The sequence below is a fragment of the Fusarium flagelliforme genome, assembly GCF_020744385.1.
Source record: "Fusarium flagelliforme strain FIESC 12 MPI-CAGE-AA-0113 chromosome Unknown B0J16scaffold_1, whole genome shotgun sequence".
NCBI lineage: Eukaryota > Fungi > Ascomycota > Sordariomycetes > Hypocreales > Nectriaceae > Fusarium > Fusarium flagelliforme.
Window position 1 is genome coordinate 775142 of NW_025763503.1, and position 15759 is coordinate 790900.

The following is a 15759-nucleotide window of genomic DNA, read 5'->3' on the forward strand; positions in this document are numbered from 1 at the left end:
TTTAGTGAGCTTACTCTACACTTTTTAACGCATCGAAGACAGTTTGATTTCCAATTCAGTCCTAAAACTGCATGATAAGAATATCCGTTATTCATATACCTGGACCATTTCGAGTCCAGGGGGTCACATTTACCAGACGCAAACCCGAACGCCCAACCTACCTTGTGGCATAACACATTCATATCTTCATGGTCTTTATATCATTTAAATAACTCCGGCACGGGCAGCCTCTCCAGCATTGTCTTGCACAAGCTCTTCCATCCTCTTCTTGCCCCTTCCGAGACCGCCTTCACCAACACCCATGCGACGGGCAACATATCGCTGAGCGACAGTGCCAATAGAGAGGTTTAGAAGCTCCTCGAGCCACTCGGCCACCCACTCTCGGGGATCAACACCGCCGCTCTCAATGATATCCCTGATCTCGTCTGGGACGTTGGCGTCCGAGACATCACCTTCCTCGCCAGAATGAGGGGTGAGAGGAGCAGGGGTGTCCAGCCACTGAACCCATCGAGCAGGAATAGACTGGCTGACAGTATAAAACTCGATATCATGGACAGGGTCCAAGATGAAAACTGCGAAGCAGATAAGCTCCTCGTCGTCCTCCTGGTCCTCGACATCGGATTCCTTCTCCTTCTCTGCAGAAGCAGTGCGAGCAAACAGAGTTTCATCGGAATCCACAGCAATTGCCTGGATGGCTAAGAACAGATCGGATGTTCGAACAGGGTTGGTTTCGCTGACGTCTTCTGTGGCCTTGTGCTTGGCTGCCTCTACACCACCGTTGGCGGAGAAGTATTCGTTCGCATGCGATTCGGCGTTGGCGCGGCAAAGCTTGGTTCCCTCTGGCATTCCATTTACCAAGCCCAACTCGCGAGCAGTGTCGCTTTGTCTCCACCAAGGTCCGTCGTGCCATCCAGCAGAACTATCAGTACTACGTCGAGACTGACTTTCCTGCCCACGCTGAATAACCAAGAGATCACCACCCTCAACCTGTGCCATCACATGGCCAAACACATTATGAACCAGAGGGTCGAGGGATGGATAGCCGACAATATCGTGGGTTATGTGAATAATAAGACGCTCGTGGGAGCTAATAGGAGGCGCAAGGGTATGGAGGATGTTGGTGAATGTAGGGAGAGCGCGGTGTCGGAGTTCGTCACCTAAAATCTCAATTAGTTCAGACCCATGATCGATCTTCGTTGGACATACCGTAGTTTCGCAAGGTGTTAACGTCCAGGCCTCTAATTCCCTTGACCTGCTCCGCCCACTTCTTGGCTTCTTCATTTTGCTGGATCTGGGTGACAGCGGCTTCAGCTTGCTTCATGGCAGCACTGGCTGTGGACAGAATGCCACCCCACCATCCCCCACCAGAGGCCTGAGGAGTAGTGTCCTGGACAGGCTCAGAGGTTGGCTTCTTTTCATTCTCAAGAAGTTCTGAGCTCGTGGCGCTCGGTGTAAAGGTAGCTTTTAAACTGCGTGCACTGTCTGTTGACTTGCGGGGGTCGCCGGCAGGAGGTGTCGCTGTGGAACGGCGGGTAGCATCCTTGAGTCGAGGAGTATGAGGTCGTGAGGGCTGCTCGGCCAGCTCTGATTCGAGGTCGGCTAGGATGTCCTGGTCGGCAATTGCCTTGGATGCGGCAGAAGTAGGCTTGGTCTTGGTGGTCTTCTTGGGCTTCTTTTCAAGGTCAAGGCCAGAGAAGAGCTCGTCGACATCGTCGCCAGCGGTGGGCTTGGTCTTTTTTGACGCCATGGTTGCAAATCGTATCTACCAAAGTGGACAAAACTGTGGTGATTCGTATATGGTCCTGGGGCTATTGAAGGTTTTCGTGGTGATGGTTTGTCGAAGGCGGGGGTCGAAAGAAGGTTGTCTGGCGCAAATGGGTGAGGAAATCTAAGGAGATGGTTGGAGCTCCGGGACAGCTGCAAGGGTCCATGGACGCCGGGAAGGCAGGAACATCTAACACGTGAGGTTTCCAAGCAGATAGCCACAGTTACATCACCAGGATATGGAGAAATAGGTTACAGCACAGGAGCATATTCAATCAATGAGTGCCTGTTATTGATTTGATAATTTTGACAACTACAGTGACTACCTATTAATGATATCATTACGTTCCTTGGAAATTTCGAGTGTATTAAGATGTAATGACTGATGTGCTGAAACATGTACTTTATGGCTACCCACCAAGGACGCATGACTCTGCGTGTTGGAAGCCTCACCTGGAACTCAGCCCAAGTACTCAGAAAGTACAGTCATTGGCTCACCTGCGACTTACACAGCCAAACAGCCACTAACACGCAGTGATTTACAGCAGACGACAATGTCATGCTCATTCCCGAGTTGTACTAGCGTCGTAGAGTTCCGCAGCATCTGTAGTTTCTGATTGGCCTGGGCGAACCCCGGAGAAGGGGTTGCTGGGGATGATACGTACCAGTGGTTTCCCAGGTCCCTGAGCCTTGTGAGAGAGTGGCCTTCAGTGGCCAGGATGCCACTAACAGCAAGGCCCCAGGCGGGTCTGGTCTAGCCTTGGCTGGCTTATTCGGACCACGACACCTCGAGAAAATCGACAGAGACCAACATCAGAGCCAAAAGGAGACTGACTGTCTTCATCACTCACCCGCGACTTCAGTCGTATATTGGCAAATATTGGTTAAACCATCGCATCGCCACAAGATCAAGGGCAGTAGAAGTTGATTAATTCTTGCTACAGTGTTATTAAGACGCCTTTGTTTCTTTTTACATTGGCCTCTTTTCTTGCGCTTTTGCAAATAGGTACTGTACCTATTGCCGCCAGTTCCCTGTACTTCAAAATTCTTTCTCTGCCCTGGCTTGTTTCTCTTACTCCATCCGACACGCTCATCTCAATCATTCATATCCACGCACTTTGAGCCTCATCCTCCCTTACCCTTTTCACTGTCACTGCCTGGTCATCAATTTCTGCTCATCTTTGCAGATATTTGTTGACCATTTAACACTGCGCACTAAGTTGCCTGTGCCTGTGGACTCACTCGCATGACGCCTCTCGCGGGCCCGGCTGGTCGCTACACGTCCTTGCTGTAACATCCCAGCCTCACCTCAGAGCCTGTCCTGTTCAGTCTTGTCTTGTTCTGTCTTGACTGACAATGGACCGCTCGCGCCGGATGCCTCAACGTCGCCGCCCTTTAGGAGCTTCTGCTTCTCCTACCTCTACTTCAGAGGCTTCCTTTGACTTTAACCCAATCACGAGCCCTGTTGTCGCTCAGACTAATACCACGCCTGGTGGCCGCCGCTCTACCAAACCCCTTCAACACGCCTTCACTTTCTCACCTCCAAGTAGTAGTCGTAACTCAAATCCCAAGAGGCGATCCACTACTATGGATAACTTTCCAATGCAAGATGAGGGTGAGCATGGCCCAAAAAAGGGCGGACACAGTCTTCGTAAGCGTGCTCGTGTGGATTACACATTTGAGCACATTGACGATGATGTCGTTGTCCCCAACTCAACATCTTCAGCACGCGGTAAGAAGCGCAGGTCAGAGGTCAATTTCGACCCGGATGACTTTTACAACAACGACTCAAAGAGAAGAGGCGCCTCTATGGGTGCCGATACTCCTTCAAGTCGCCGGAGGAATCCGACACGCAAATCTAGTGACCTGAAAGCATTTCATCAGGCTGCTCTGCAGGATGACGATAACGAAGTCCAAGACACCATCGAAGTCGGTGCATACTACTCAGATGTTGACGACTCAGAGCTCAGAGATGGTGCTGATTCAAATAACTCATCCCCCCAATCCAAAATGTCACCGAAAACCTCACCCCAAAAGTCGCCCCAAAATGAGTCGACCAAAAATGAGCTACCGGCACCGCAATTTCATAACGGGTTTCAGATTGGACCTTCAACAGAAAATGCTGCCTCAAATTCTGAAGTCAATCAGATTCTTCCAGAAAAAGCTTATCCTGCTGTGGAACATATAAGCAACTCTATCGAGGAACTTGTATCTCAGCCTGCAGAGCCACAAGCCGAAAACTTTCCTAACGCGGAACCTGAGCCAGCAACTTATGATTACCAGCAACAATCTTTGACTACAGCGGAGGCTGATTATCCATTAACTCCTTTGGAAACAGCGATACCAAGTACAAAACCTGAGCCAGCTGCTAGTGCCACTGCACTGACAGTGCCAGATATCAGCATTAAAGCGGAGGAGGCAGAGCCCGCGGCAGTGTCAGTGTCAGCGCCAGAGTTGGCACCGACAATAGCACAATTGCCTATTACAGCCGATGAGAACAATCAGAGTGAATCTATTCATTCACCAATTGTTCCCGCATCCCAGCCAGAGCCTGCAAATATCATTAGCGAACTCCCTCCCGCTGAACCTACTTCGCAACTTAATCCAGAACCCGAATCTCTCACCAGCAGCACCACAACTATCACCGAAGAAAAGGAAGCACCTCACCAACCAATCGTTGAACAGGTTGAACAAGAACAAATACCGGAACCACCTACTCAGCTACCGGATCAGCACCAAGAAGACAAAATGGACAAGATGGATATAGATCCTCTTCTGGAGGAGAATGCTCCTCAAGATATCGAAATGACTGATGCAGCTGCCGTTGATGTTTCAGACGTGCAAGACAAGGTTTCTACACCTTCACCTGAACCTACATCCACATCAGCACCTGGGCCTGCAGATTTACCATCACCATTGCCATCAAATACCATCCCCTCATCACCACCAAAATCACCAGTTAAATCACGGTCGTCATCACCAGCTCAAGAATCCGAACACCTACCTGAGGAAACCACCATTCCCTCTCCAAACGCCGATGCTGATGAAATCCGCATGTCTGTGGAGTTGAGTAACGACCAAACTGAGACTGAGAACGTGAACAAAGAAGTTGTTGAGGAGAACAACGAAGACAAAGAACCAATTGAGATGCCAGTCACTGCAGATGAGCCGCAGGTCCCAGATTCACCTCAAAATCACATCACTCAAGAGGAACCAGCCATTGCTTCAAGTCCTCTCGAACCAAAGGCTCCCACTCCACCTCCTGCTGAGACTATCGAAACCCCAGCGTCTTCTGCACCTTCAGAAACAAAAACTAGTCCTCAAAAGCCTGTCGCTCCTCGGGTTCCCCTGGAGTTTATGCCACAACCTACCCCGGCCGGGCGCTGGTCTCATCTTAAGCCTTATGTCGAAGGCGAGTTCTCGATGTACCCAGAAAAGAAGGGTAATGAAGATGGCGCAAATGATGATGTGACCCCAGAAGGAAAGGATGGGGATCGAGACGCCGACATGGAGCCTATGGTCTATGATCAAGATGATGCAGGACTCGAAGCTCCGACGCCTGCACTCAACACGCCTACTCGCGGCTCTCCTGTCCTAGACTCAGCAGATCCAACCGCCCTCAATTCACCTGCCCCTGCTGGCGAGGATGGCGATGAGGCTGAAGAGTCTCAAGAGCTGTCAGAGCGCACTCGATACTACAAATACCGAAAGTTGAGAGACCCCGAAGAGTACGTCTCGGTTCTCGAGAATTATGAAGATATGTCCACTGAAGAGCTTTATGAACTTCTCGAAGCCATCAATGTCTCTATGGTTCAGTGGCAAGACGAGTGGACTGAGCAAGGCGCAATTGTCGACGACTATGAGAACTCTCTTCGTAGACGAGCGGCTGATTCCAAATATGAAGCCCGTACTCGCAATCTGCACCAACATGGTATCAACTACGAGGAGCCTGAATTCGCCGTCAAGGGCTACAAGTCTCGTGAAAAGGAAGGTCTTACAGAGACTCGATATCTCCAAGGGCAGGACCGCATCATGGCCGCTACTTACGGCTTTGAGTATGATCCTCATCCTTCAAAAATAGGCAAACAAAACCCCGAGACACAACAGGTCGGAGTCATGACTCGCGGTCGATCTTTGCGAAACCAGCCTAGGCAAACTGCCAAGGCCACAGAGGGAGAAGAGGTGGTCGGCAAACGCCAACGAAAGCCCGTTCAGCTTTTCGATCCCACGACACAGGATGTTAGCAGGAGCTCGACACCTGTGCCCGCCACTCGAGCTACTGGTCGTCGACGCAAGAATGCCAACGCCGAGGATGAACCGCAGACTAATCTTGCAGTCAGCTTCACCAGCGAGGTTGTCTCGGATGGGGAAGGTCCCAAGACCAGACGCAAGCGTGGTGCTCGTAGCAAGAACGCTGTACCGGAGGAAGAGGCCGTTCCGACCCCAGATGCCGAGGAAGCGGCTCAAGAATCGCCTCAAAAGCCCACTCGCCGGGGCCGTGCCAGACCTGCTGTCAAGTACGAGGAGGCAGATCCCAACGAGTTTGTCGATGAAGAACCCCAAGAAGAGGAAGAAGAGGTTGTGGAGGAGCCGGAAGAGAATGAGAAATACAAAGAGGAGAAACAAACGGTCCGACGACATCTCGTCACTCTCAAACTTCCCAGCGGTTACTTCGAGGCCACGCCCGAGATGGAGATTGTCGACAATGGTGATTCGCGCCCAACTACTGCCTGCTCTGAAGAATCTTCTCAGACTGCGGAGTCGTCGTACTCTTTCCGGCCCAAAAGACAGAAGCGTTTCCGAGATGACCCTGACGAAACTGAAGAGTCAGGCCAGGCACCACCCAAGAAGAGAGGCAAACGAACAAGCGGCGGTACCACTGTTGCCGAGATCCCATCGACTGCATCAACACCTGCTCCATCTATTGAACCAGCTCAGGCCCTCAACAGCCGCAAGATTCAGAAGATTAAGGTTGTCAGGTCTGGTCAGGATACCAAGAATGGAGGCACGCCGCAAGCACAGCCAGCACCTGCTCCCCCTCCTCCACCACCAGCTGCCCCAGCTACTCCTACCCCTACTCCAATCGATGACAACGATGATACCCCCAAGGACTACAAGTCGATGACCAAGTCCGAGAAGATGTCTGCCTCTATGAAGAGTAAGCTATTTAACTTGTTACTTTACGCTTTCCACAAACTAACACAATACAGACCGTTGGGCCAACGGCAATATGGCTGGAGCTGTTGAAAAGCGCAAGGCGACCCTGGCCGCTAAGAAGGCGGCTCAAGCGGCAGCCGAACAAAGAACGGGTGTCGTCGCTCCTAAGCCCAAGGGCAAGGCTCCTATGAAGAGAGATTCTACTCTCAAGATGCAGATGGCACCAGAGCAGCCCCAGATGCAACTACAGCAGCAGCAGCAGCAGCCACCGCCGCCGCCGCCACATATGCTTCATCAACAACCACCTCCTATGCACCCTCATCAACATCAGCACCATCCTCACCAATATCCTGTTCATCACCAACACCCCCAGCACCATCATCAGCACCCTCCTCCTCACCCAGCTCACATGCAGCAGATGCATCACCCTCAGCATCTGCCTCCTCATCCGCCGCCACCACCGCCGCATCAGCCTGGAAACCCACCACCTCCTTTCATGCATGGTCATGGTCAACATCCCAACCATGGTCACGGCCACGGCATGCCGGGAATGGGATACCACTATTAGAGCTTTCCGGTCACTTCTGATGACGGTGGACCACGTCTACAAAAACGAAACCCAATCAACAAAAAATCACTTCTCGAGTTTGTGGCCCTTAGGCTACTGGCTCGACACCATCCTCACGAAACCCCAAGAGACAAGCGCGGTCTCTTACTCAGTACATACAGCCGCTCTGTATACTACGAATATCAAGAGAGGTTTATTTTGGATTCTGCTTCTCCGTTACGCTGTTTCTCTTGTACACTAGATGCGAACAAAAAAATTCCTTTCGTTGTGCGTTTCTCGATTGTTTATCTGCTTATTTCTTAATGTTGTTCACCACATATATATGCATCAGGGGAGGCTTTGCATAATCGTTCGGCATCATATAGCGGCGAATGCCTCAAACTTGGGAGGCTAAGCGTGGAAAAGAAAATGGGGTAGCAAGCGTACCTAAAAGAAGACTTAATGTTCATGTTATACATATCAATGCCTTTGTGTTTAATGCTTTGTGAATGTTTGTGCCATAATTAATCGTAAGAATCTTTGGTGTGCCACATTATTAATGACAAAGGGAAAAGGAGCTGATTGTATGTGCTTATTGTGATGGGGTAGAGTTGAACCTTGATTGTGTTGATGAGTTTGTGCTAAGAGGACAATCTGGCAACACCAAGCAAAATTACACAGGACATGTGACAATAAGGACAACCGACTACCAATGTAAGCAAATATACAAACAGTTATACTGAGCATTAACAATACTGCCGCAAGCATGCCATCCACAGTAGTAAACTGCGTTTGCCAACTGTCCCTCATGCACAGGCACCGGTTGTATGCTTGAGATTGGAAGGCAACATCCAAGTATTCAGCAGATTCTTACCACAGGGTAGATGCAGTCAATACGGCATGGGCGCTGTACACTGCTCTACTGTATCAGGCAGGGTACGGACGCAAACACTTACAAAAGTGAGACGCATGCATACTGAGGTAACTGGCAATTATAGGAATTAATCACATCACATCAATCACAAGGTCAACGGCGGGGAGAGTTGCACATATTTAAACCGAAAAACATCACACAACGCCTTGGGAGAATCGTTTTGAAGTGACTTTTGTTTTGTCCTTGATGTGAATGCCTGGTATGTGAATCATCCTTACACGCCGCAACCGAAATGCAAGAGCCTTGTGCCAAATCCAGCGACTTTAAAAGTAGTAGATAAAAAGAACATTCCCCTGTTTTAACCCTCCCCTTTGACCCAGGGCAGATGAGAAAAGGGAATAGGAGTCTCGGGGAAGGAGGGGATAATGTTTCTTTACCGCGCTCTATCTGATCGCATTCGGGACAGAAACCCAACCACCACGCACCGCACGCCCTTTTATCTTTCCTTGATTGATTTCCTTTCGCAAGCAAGCACCTTACATGACGACACCAGAGTTGGAGGCAATACGCTGGGAAGTGTTAGCGGTTGATGTGATGCTGTAGTCGGGAGATAAACTTACGGGCCACAACTCAGCAGCCTCCTTACCGACGGGGCCGGTAATGGCGGAGCCCTTCATCTCACCCTTGGGGTTGACGATCTGTAACACATGTTAGTCATCCATCTGCCAATTTTTCATATGTGGACCATAACGTACAACACCGGCGTTGTCCTCGAAGTACAGGAAGACACCGTCGAATCGCTTCCAGGGCTTGGACTGTCGGACGATAACGGCGGGGTGGACCTTCTTTCGGAGCTCAGGCTTTCCCTTCTTGACGGTGGCCATGACCATGTCACCGACACCACCAGCGGGCAATCGGTTCAGGCGAGCACCAATACCCTTGACGGAGATGATGTAGAGGTTTCGGGCACCGGAGTTGTCGGCGCAGTTCATGACGGCACCGCTGGAGAGGGAGTCAGTTTGCTGGATCGGATGAGTGATGGGTGGGAGAATTCGTACACAGGGAGACCCAGGGTCATCTTGAGCTTGCCACCAGGGGCACCACGCCTGTGGAAAGCATGTCAGTATTTCTGTTGTCTTGAGATCTTGGTCTTGATCTCGCGCTCTCGTTTTCGCTTGGTGTTGAATTTTTCTCTGCCAAAATTTGTCGGGTGGACGAAGGTGTTCGGCGGGCGGATGTGTGCCAAGCTTCTGGCGTCGAATTCGAATGTGAAAAATTCAAGACATGATGCCTTGAATACCGTCGTCATCAGTCGAGACAGCGATACCGTATCCTCGATGCTGTAGTCGTTGTTCGTTGTGTGCATCGACACAAAATTCGTCTCGACGATCCCCGCCAAACCACCACCTCATTTATTCCAGCTCTTTTTTTGCGCATGATGACCGATCAAAAGTTGGCAGAGACGAGAAGATATCCAGAGCGAAAACGAGAGAACGAGATCTATTATCAATCCGCAGAGGAGAGGACTTACGAGATCTTGGCCATTGTGTCTGAAGGGTTAGTGCGGCGTTACTTCGTGAAGATGTCGTGTCGTGCCGGGCTCGAGGATCAAGATCAAACAGTCTTTCGAAATTATTTTGATTTTCGTGGGGAGAAACCCTAGACGAGGAAGGTGGGATCTGATGCACGTGACTACCTGGCTGCTCCTGCCGCAAAAGTCAGAATGAGGGTCTAGCGCAAAGAGCCAATCAGGGCTCACCTTGAATTACACTGAGAACAATGAGGAAATAGAGAGGCGAAATTCTCAATGAGCATTCTAAATTATTGATAGAAAATTAACAAGACGCGTTCATTACAAAGCTTTCATTATCATTATGAAGAAATTATCATTATTGCTTGTTCATGGCTGATGTGCTGTCGACCTGCCAAAATTCAGATTGGCTGACCTCCGACGCTATTCCCGGTGGAACCCTCACGCCCAAAGCAAGCCCCAGCGAACCACACAACCACCTCAAACCCGACCCAATCAAGCCCACCAAAACCAGGTTCTGTCACACATTCCAAGAAAACTCTTGCTACATATTCGTAATTTTCAACTCGCTGTTCAACAAAAAAGGGCTTGATCACCCGGCAAAGCACGCCCGGTTAGCTCAATCGGTAGAGCGTGAGACTCTTACGAGTACGCGATCTCAAGGTTGCGGGTTCGACCCCCGCATCGGGCTGTTCCTATACTATATCATGATTGAGAAGTGCTATATTTTATTTTTGTCCTTTGTTCAAAGGCCTCTGTCTCTTTGTCTGTTGTTTTGTTTGTTGCTTGAGTACCTCCTACACTAGTCCATCATGAGGTTAGAGGGCATTGCTCGTTGCTCTTTTTGTTGTGGCTAGTAAAGATGTAGAGGTAGGTCATTGAAGTTGAGAGACCTTTCTTTCATTGTAATAATTCGGTGTGTATAAGTGTCTGGCTGTCTGTTGTTGAGAGTCTACCCTAGAACAAATGACCAATGCTTGGTTCCTGAGCCTGGAGACCAGAATAGCACCTAAATATGCACTTGAATTCCAAAACTGAATCATAAAAACTACAACACTTCCTTCTCGTCTCCAGAAGGATTACGGCTCTTCATCTGGTACAGGTCTATGTCATACCCGGCGGAACCTGCATAGCCGTCCGATAATTCGGAGCCGATCTTCACCCCACCGCATCGTGAAACGGGCCTCGGCTCGCCGTCTCCCAACACCTCACATGCCCATCTCAGCTCAAGCCTTACTCCGCATTAATTGGCCATGTCATAGACAACCATCCTTATACCCGGCCCTCAATGTCTCTGTTATTCCGTGCCTTCAGGCGCTCTTTGTCGCGACAACCTCTTCATAGATGTAATTTCATTCCCAAGCCATATCTGCCTCTCATGTATTTCCGAGAAGAGTCAACGTCGGCAAATAAACCTCCGCCTCCAGTACCCCGGCCTAGTTCGTCGGTACTTCTTATTTCACCGTCTAATGAGGTTCTGCTGCTTCACCGCGTACATACTTCTTCTTCGTTTGCCTCTGCGCATGTCTTCCCTGGTGGGAACTTAGACCCTTACCATGACGGTGTAATTCCAGAGGAGAACTCGCCAGAGAGACATCAAGATGGACTGGCGTACAGAGTAGGCGCAATTAGAGAGACGTTTGAAGAGACGGGTATCTTGTTAGCCAGGAAGGACAACGAGCTCATAAATCTGGACGTGAAGGATAGAGATGCCGCGAGGAAGATGATCCATGGAAACCAAGTCAAGTTCCTGGATTGGCTGAAGTCAGTAGGCGCTGAACCAGACTTGGGTAAGATGAACCGTCTTGATATAGAGCGAAGTGTTACTGACGAAACGTCCAGATGGCCTCATTCCTTTCACACGTTGGGTAACACCAGCTGCTAACAACAAGCGCTTCACAACGCAGATGTATCTGTACATGCTCCCGCAATCACGGGATGATATGCCATCCGAGATGCTCATCCCAACACCGGACAATGGCGTCGAACATACAGCCGCGCTCTTCGCACCAGCGCAATCCTTCCTCTCCCGCGCCTCCACCAACAGCATCATTCTCTTCCCACCACAGCACTTCCTCCTAACACTAGTATCCATGATCCTTTCAGAAGGCGCAGAACCACTGCAAGTCACAGAACAACGAGAGAAGCTACTGTCTTTCCTGGAGCAGGTACCCACGGCAGAAACGAAGAAAGGCCAGGAGCACAAGACAGCCATGATCCCTTGGAGCGATAAAGTCATGAGTCCGCATAATCTGTTTATAAGGAAACAGGACAAGAGGATTGTGCTGGGTTTGGATAAGCCAGGGCCAGAGCTTAGGGACTCAGATAGAGGGGGTGACTGGGAACGAGTGGTTCTGGTCAATTTCGGTAAAGGTGGACCGACGAATGTTGAAGTTAGGAGGCGAGAGGATGTACTGGAAGAGGAGAGGCAGAGTAAATCTCAGGAAGAAAGACTATGACTTAGATAGCCAAGACGTAAATTTGATGACCAAACAGGGTAGAGTAAATATTAAGATAAAGCAGATCATGAATTCTAGTCTTGAAAGCAGCAAGACCTGGCAAGGGCACAAATACACGTCTGAAGCAGGTAACATTCATAGCGATTTGAGAAAGAAGATTGTCTAGATTCATCGGCTCACATATCATAATCCCACGGGTATCAATTCATACAGGCTTTTTCACCCCCAATACACTCCATTTATAGTTTTCCAAACTAACAGAAGTCTTGGTTAATTCACCATCCTTTTTAGTGGTGGATCATCTATCTACATACCACGAACATTTTGGCTCCAGTGGTGCCAATTAAAGTCCTCCCCTAGCATGTCTATGTCATCCATACCTGCTGCTGTAGTCTGATCATAATTCGAGTTCATGGTCGGGTAACCGCCCGTCCAGAGATAAGACGCTTGATTTTCTTCTTTGGGTAGTTGCATAGACTGGGGATTGAACTGTTGACCCATGTCTAATGCTTGTGTCTGTGGTATTTGGGCAGTTGTAGTCATTGGCGTTGCTTCAGGATTCATGGCTTTCATTTGGGCTGTGCCGACATCATTTAGTGGCCAGAAGCCCGTCATGTTGAAGCTGGTGCCTTGTGCCATCATGTCGTTCATAAAGTTCATAGTCGTGTCAGAAAGATCAAAGCTTGCTGGAATATCGTTGACTGACGGGGTCCGAGGGCGAGATGGAATTTGTGGTTGTGGTTGCAGCATGTCTGGTAGTGCCACGGGACTGAGTTCGGCCGGTGTAGAAATTGGTACGTTGCTTCCATCAGAGCGCACTAGATTCATCCATTTCTCTCTGACCTCGTCCATCTTGTTGACGGTCAAATCAGTTTCCTGTCCGAATCGAACTTGGTATCGTGGGTTTGTCCTTTCTTCGAATTCTAAACGACGGGCTTCTTCGGGGTTGCCGCGAAGTCGAACAATTTCTGTTGCACGATGTCTTTGTGCCCTCATATAAAGTTTCCTTATAGGCATCACGACAGATGTATTGTCGCCAGATTTCCAAAGCTGGGCTGGATGATCCTCGTAGCAATTAATCGCTTCCCAACCACGCTCCACAAGAGGGGTCCACGGCCGGCGACAACTGGCTATGAGGAAGTAGGCCATGGCGGACCAGTTGGTGTAGGTTTTGAACAACCATCTAAACTGCTTACACCTTGTATCGTTGTTCAAGATGTGATTGTATTCGGCAATCTCGATTGCCGCCATATAGGCACGCTCTCTCGCTTCATCTGAAAGTGCACCCTCGCCATCGGAGCCTGGGAAGAGGACCGGCTGGTATATGACCAAAGTCATCTTAGCCATGATAATACGAGCGATCGACGCAGCCATCCAGTATAATGGATCAGTATCAATTGTGACATGCTGCAGAAATTTGTGCTCAACCTTTCGATAGACGTCAATGAGCATCCTTTCTCTTTCAGCAAGAGTAGTATTCTCGAAAGGCATGCCTTTGGGACAGAAAGACATTGATGCGGATGATAGGCGAACAAGACGTCTGCCAAAACCTGCAATCTCAAAACGAACAATCGCCACCGCGCAATCAGAGTGGCCTTCTCTGGGTTCAGGGGCTTCTGTCGAATCAGGTTTAATGTCGGCATCGTTGATGTTGCTTGGCATTTGTGTATCAAAGTTGAAGTCTTGAATAATGAGATCAGTACCTAACTCATCCGCGGATCGGAGATCTAATAAGAGTAGTGACCACCAGAGACGTCTTCTCATCTCTGTTTCAAAGGGACTCAAACCAAAATGTGACCCGTCCCGGTGTAGTCCCATACCCTGTGCGAGATGGGCTACCAGGCCGGTCAAAGACCAACAGAAGCGGCTTCCATCGTGACCTTTAACTACCAGAAGGAAGATGAGCAAAGCTTGCATGATCGGGGTGTCCAGCGAGTTAAGGAAGTTGGCTTTAGCGAGAGCCTGCTCGACCGCGAAACGGTATTGCACAAGGATATCTTCTTTGGTGACACCGAGGTTGGCGCGAACCTGAGTTCAAAAAGTCAGTATCTCTTGTCATCATACACACAGGATTTCACGTACCTCATCAGGATCTAATGATGTGATTGCAGCATAGTATATCGCCCAGACCAGGGCTTCGTTGCCAGGAGAGAGCTGCTTATGGTCTCTTCTAGCATCTCGGAAAACAGGCTCCATGGTCGGGATATGCAGCACTTTAAGCAATGGCTCCACATTCTCCTGGTATACAGACCACAGAAATGGAATAACTGAAGGGACAGGCCAATATTTGTCCAAATCCACCTCTGTGGAGCGATAGCCAAATATGAACGCGTTGTGGTTCGCTGATAGCGCAACTGCAGGTGAACTATCTGGAGTTTCTTCTATGTCGGATTCGTCGAAGTCTTCATCGGTGAGCCGTTGCGTCTCTTCTCTTATGGAGTCAAGCTGGTTTACAAGTCAGCCACAAACTTTTACAGATCCAATATAGACCAACCTCGTCATTAAGCTTTGCCCAGAGACCATGGCTGACATATTTTCGACTTCCACTGGTATCGTTGTCGTTCAGGACCAATCGGCCAAACTTCTTATGTATACCCTTGCGCGTGCTCTCGCTCTGGTCGCTTGTAGCGTCGCTTCCTCGCGGACTTCCACCAGTCATTGTCGCATTGCCTTGCTGAGAGGATGCATTTGACAAGTGTCGTTGGGTATTATGCGCTGATGTCTCAAAGGAATTTTGAGCTGAATGTACTTCGGGCGAGCTGGCTGAGGATTGACCTTTGCCCCCTGACTCGACCTCGATCTGTCCGCTCAATTCTTCTACGATACCCTCCAACTTTCTCAATCTCTTCATCAACTCAATCTCACGTTGACTTGAGTTTTTAGGTGGCGCATTAGGATCTTTCCGGCGCGGCTGCCGTGGTGCTCTCCCAGGGGCGGGAAAGACGCATGGAATTTGTGCTCGACGACAGTTGGAACACGGCATCTGCTTGTCGCAACGAACTTTCCGACGGCGACAGGTTACGCATGATCGCGGGTTCAGGGCGGGGGTATTGCTTCCGGGTTGCTGGATCGGGCTCGTGTGGGCTTCGGGCCCTGTCGTCTGATAGACAGTAACGTTGCCTTGGAAAGAATTCGGTTGGACGTGGAAGGAGGAAACATCTTGTTGGGTGTTGGTGTTGGATGCGGGCGACGTTGTGGACTGTTGCGCAGAGTCAAGCCCCTCAGACATGACTCCGTTATTGAAGCCGAACCCGAGGGATAGACCATCCATATAGTTGGACATTGTTGTGTTACGTTGACCGAACGTGCGCGATAATGACGATAATTTGAGTTACGGCAGTAAGAATGCAATGCGTGGGGTTGGTCAGACGGTAGACCAGACCAGACCAAAGGATGGACAGGAGGAATTCTTTGCGGACTCAAACTC

The 15759-nt window shown here is 49.7% G+C and overlaps 5 protein-coding genes and 1 non-coding gene across 6 annotated transcripts; 3 read left to right on the forward strand and 3 right to left on the reverse strand.

The window, feature by feature from the left end:
- Positions 1-5: 5 nt before the first annotated feature.
- On the reverse strand, positions 6-1881 carry B0J16DRAFT_2768 (maintenance of telomere capping protein 1). Its single transcript, XM_046123771.1, has 2 exons — positions 1207-1881; positions 6-1157 (listed from the first exon to the last, which is right to left on the reverse strand). The coding sequence occupies exons 1-2, from the start codon at positions 1745-1747 to the stop codon at positions 205-207; spliced, it is 1494 nt and encodes a 497-aa protein (XP_045988246.1). The 5' UTR covers positions 1748-1881; the 3' UTR covers positions 6-204.
- Positions 1882-2994: 1113 nt separating this feature from the next.
- B0J16DRAFT_2773 (uncharacterized protein) lies at positions 2995-7639 on the forward strand. The gene is made up of 2 exons (XM_046123801.1): positions 2995-6922; positions 6975-7639. The coding sequence occupies exons 1-2, from the start codon at positions 3121-3123 to the stop codon at positions 7487-7489; spliced, it is 4317 nt and encodes a 1438-aa protein (XP_045988247.1). The 5' UTR covers positions 2995-3120; the 3' UTR covers positions 7490-7639.
- Positions 7640-8620: 981 nt separating this feature from the next.
- On the reverse strand, positions 8621-10148 carry B0J16DRAFT_2792 (60S ribosomal protein L23). The gene is made up of 6 exons (XM_046123854.1): positions 10102-10148; positions 9874-10048; positions 9401-9448; positions 9098-9344; positions 8963-9040; positions 8621-8911 (listed from the first exon to the last, which is right to left on the reverse strand). Exons 2-6 carry the CDS (start codon positions 9885-9887, stop codon positions 8879-8881), a joined length of 420 nt encoding a protein of 139 aa, XP_045988248.1. The 5' UTR covers positions 9888-10048; positions 10102-10148; the 3' UTR covers positions 8621-8878.
- A 333-nt stretch (positions 10149-10481) lies between these two features.
- Positions 10482-10564, forward strand: B0J16DRAFT_t5. The gene has a single exon. It is a non-coding gene; the product is annotated as a tRNA-Lys (tRNA).
- A 450-nt stretch (positions 10565-11014) lies between these two features.
- On the forward strand, positions 11015-12440 carry B0J16DRAFT_326257 (uncharacterized protein). The gene is made up of 2 exons (XM_046125981.1): positions 11015-11663; positions 11716-12440. The coding sequence occupies exons 1-2, from the start codon at positions 11162-11164 to the stop codon at positions 12330-12332; spliced, it is 1119 nt and encodes a 372-aa protein (XP_045988249.1). The 5' UTR covers positions 11015-11161; the 3' UTR covers positions 12333-12440.
- A 198-nt stretch (positions 12441-12638) lies between these two features.
- On the reverse strand, positions 12639-15615 carry B0J16DRAFT_351949 (fungal-specific transcription factor domain-containing protein; the record flags this gene model as incomplete). Its single annotated transcript, XM_046129240.1, has 3 exons — positions 12639-14360; positions 14415-14777; positions 14827-15615. 3 exons carry the CDS (start codon positions 15613-15615, stop codon positions 12639-12641), a joined length of 2874 nt encoding a protein of 957 aa, XP_045988250.1.
- Positions 15616-15759: the final 144 nt, after the last annotated feature.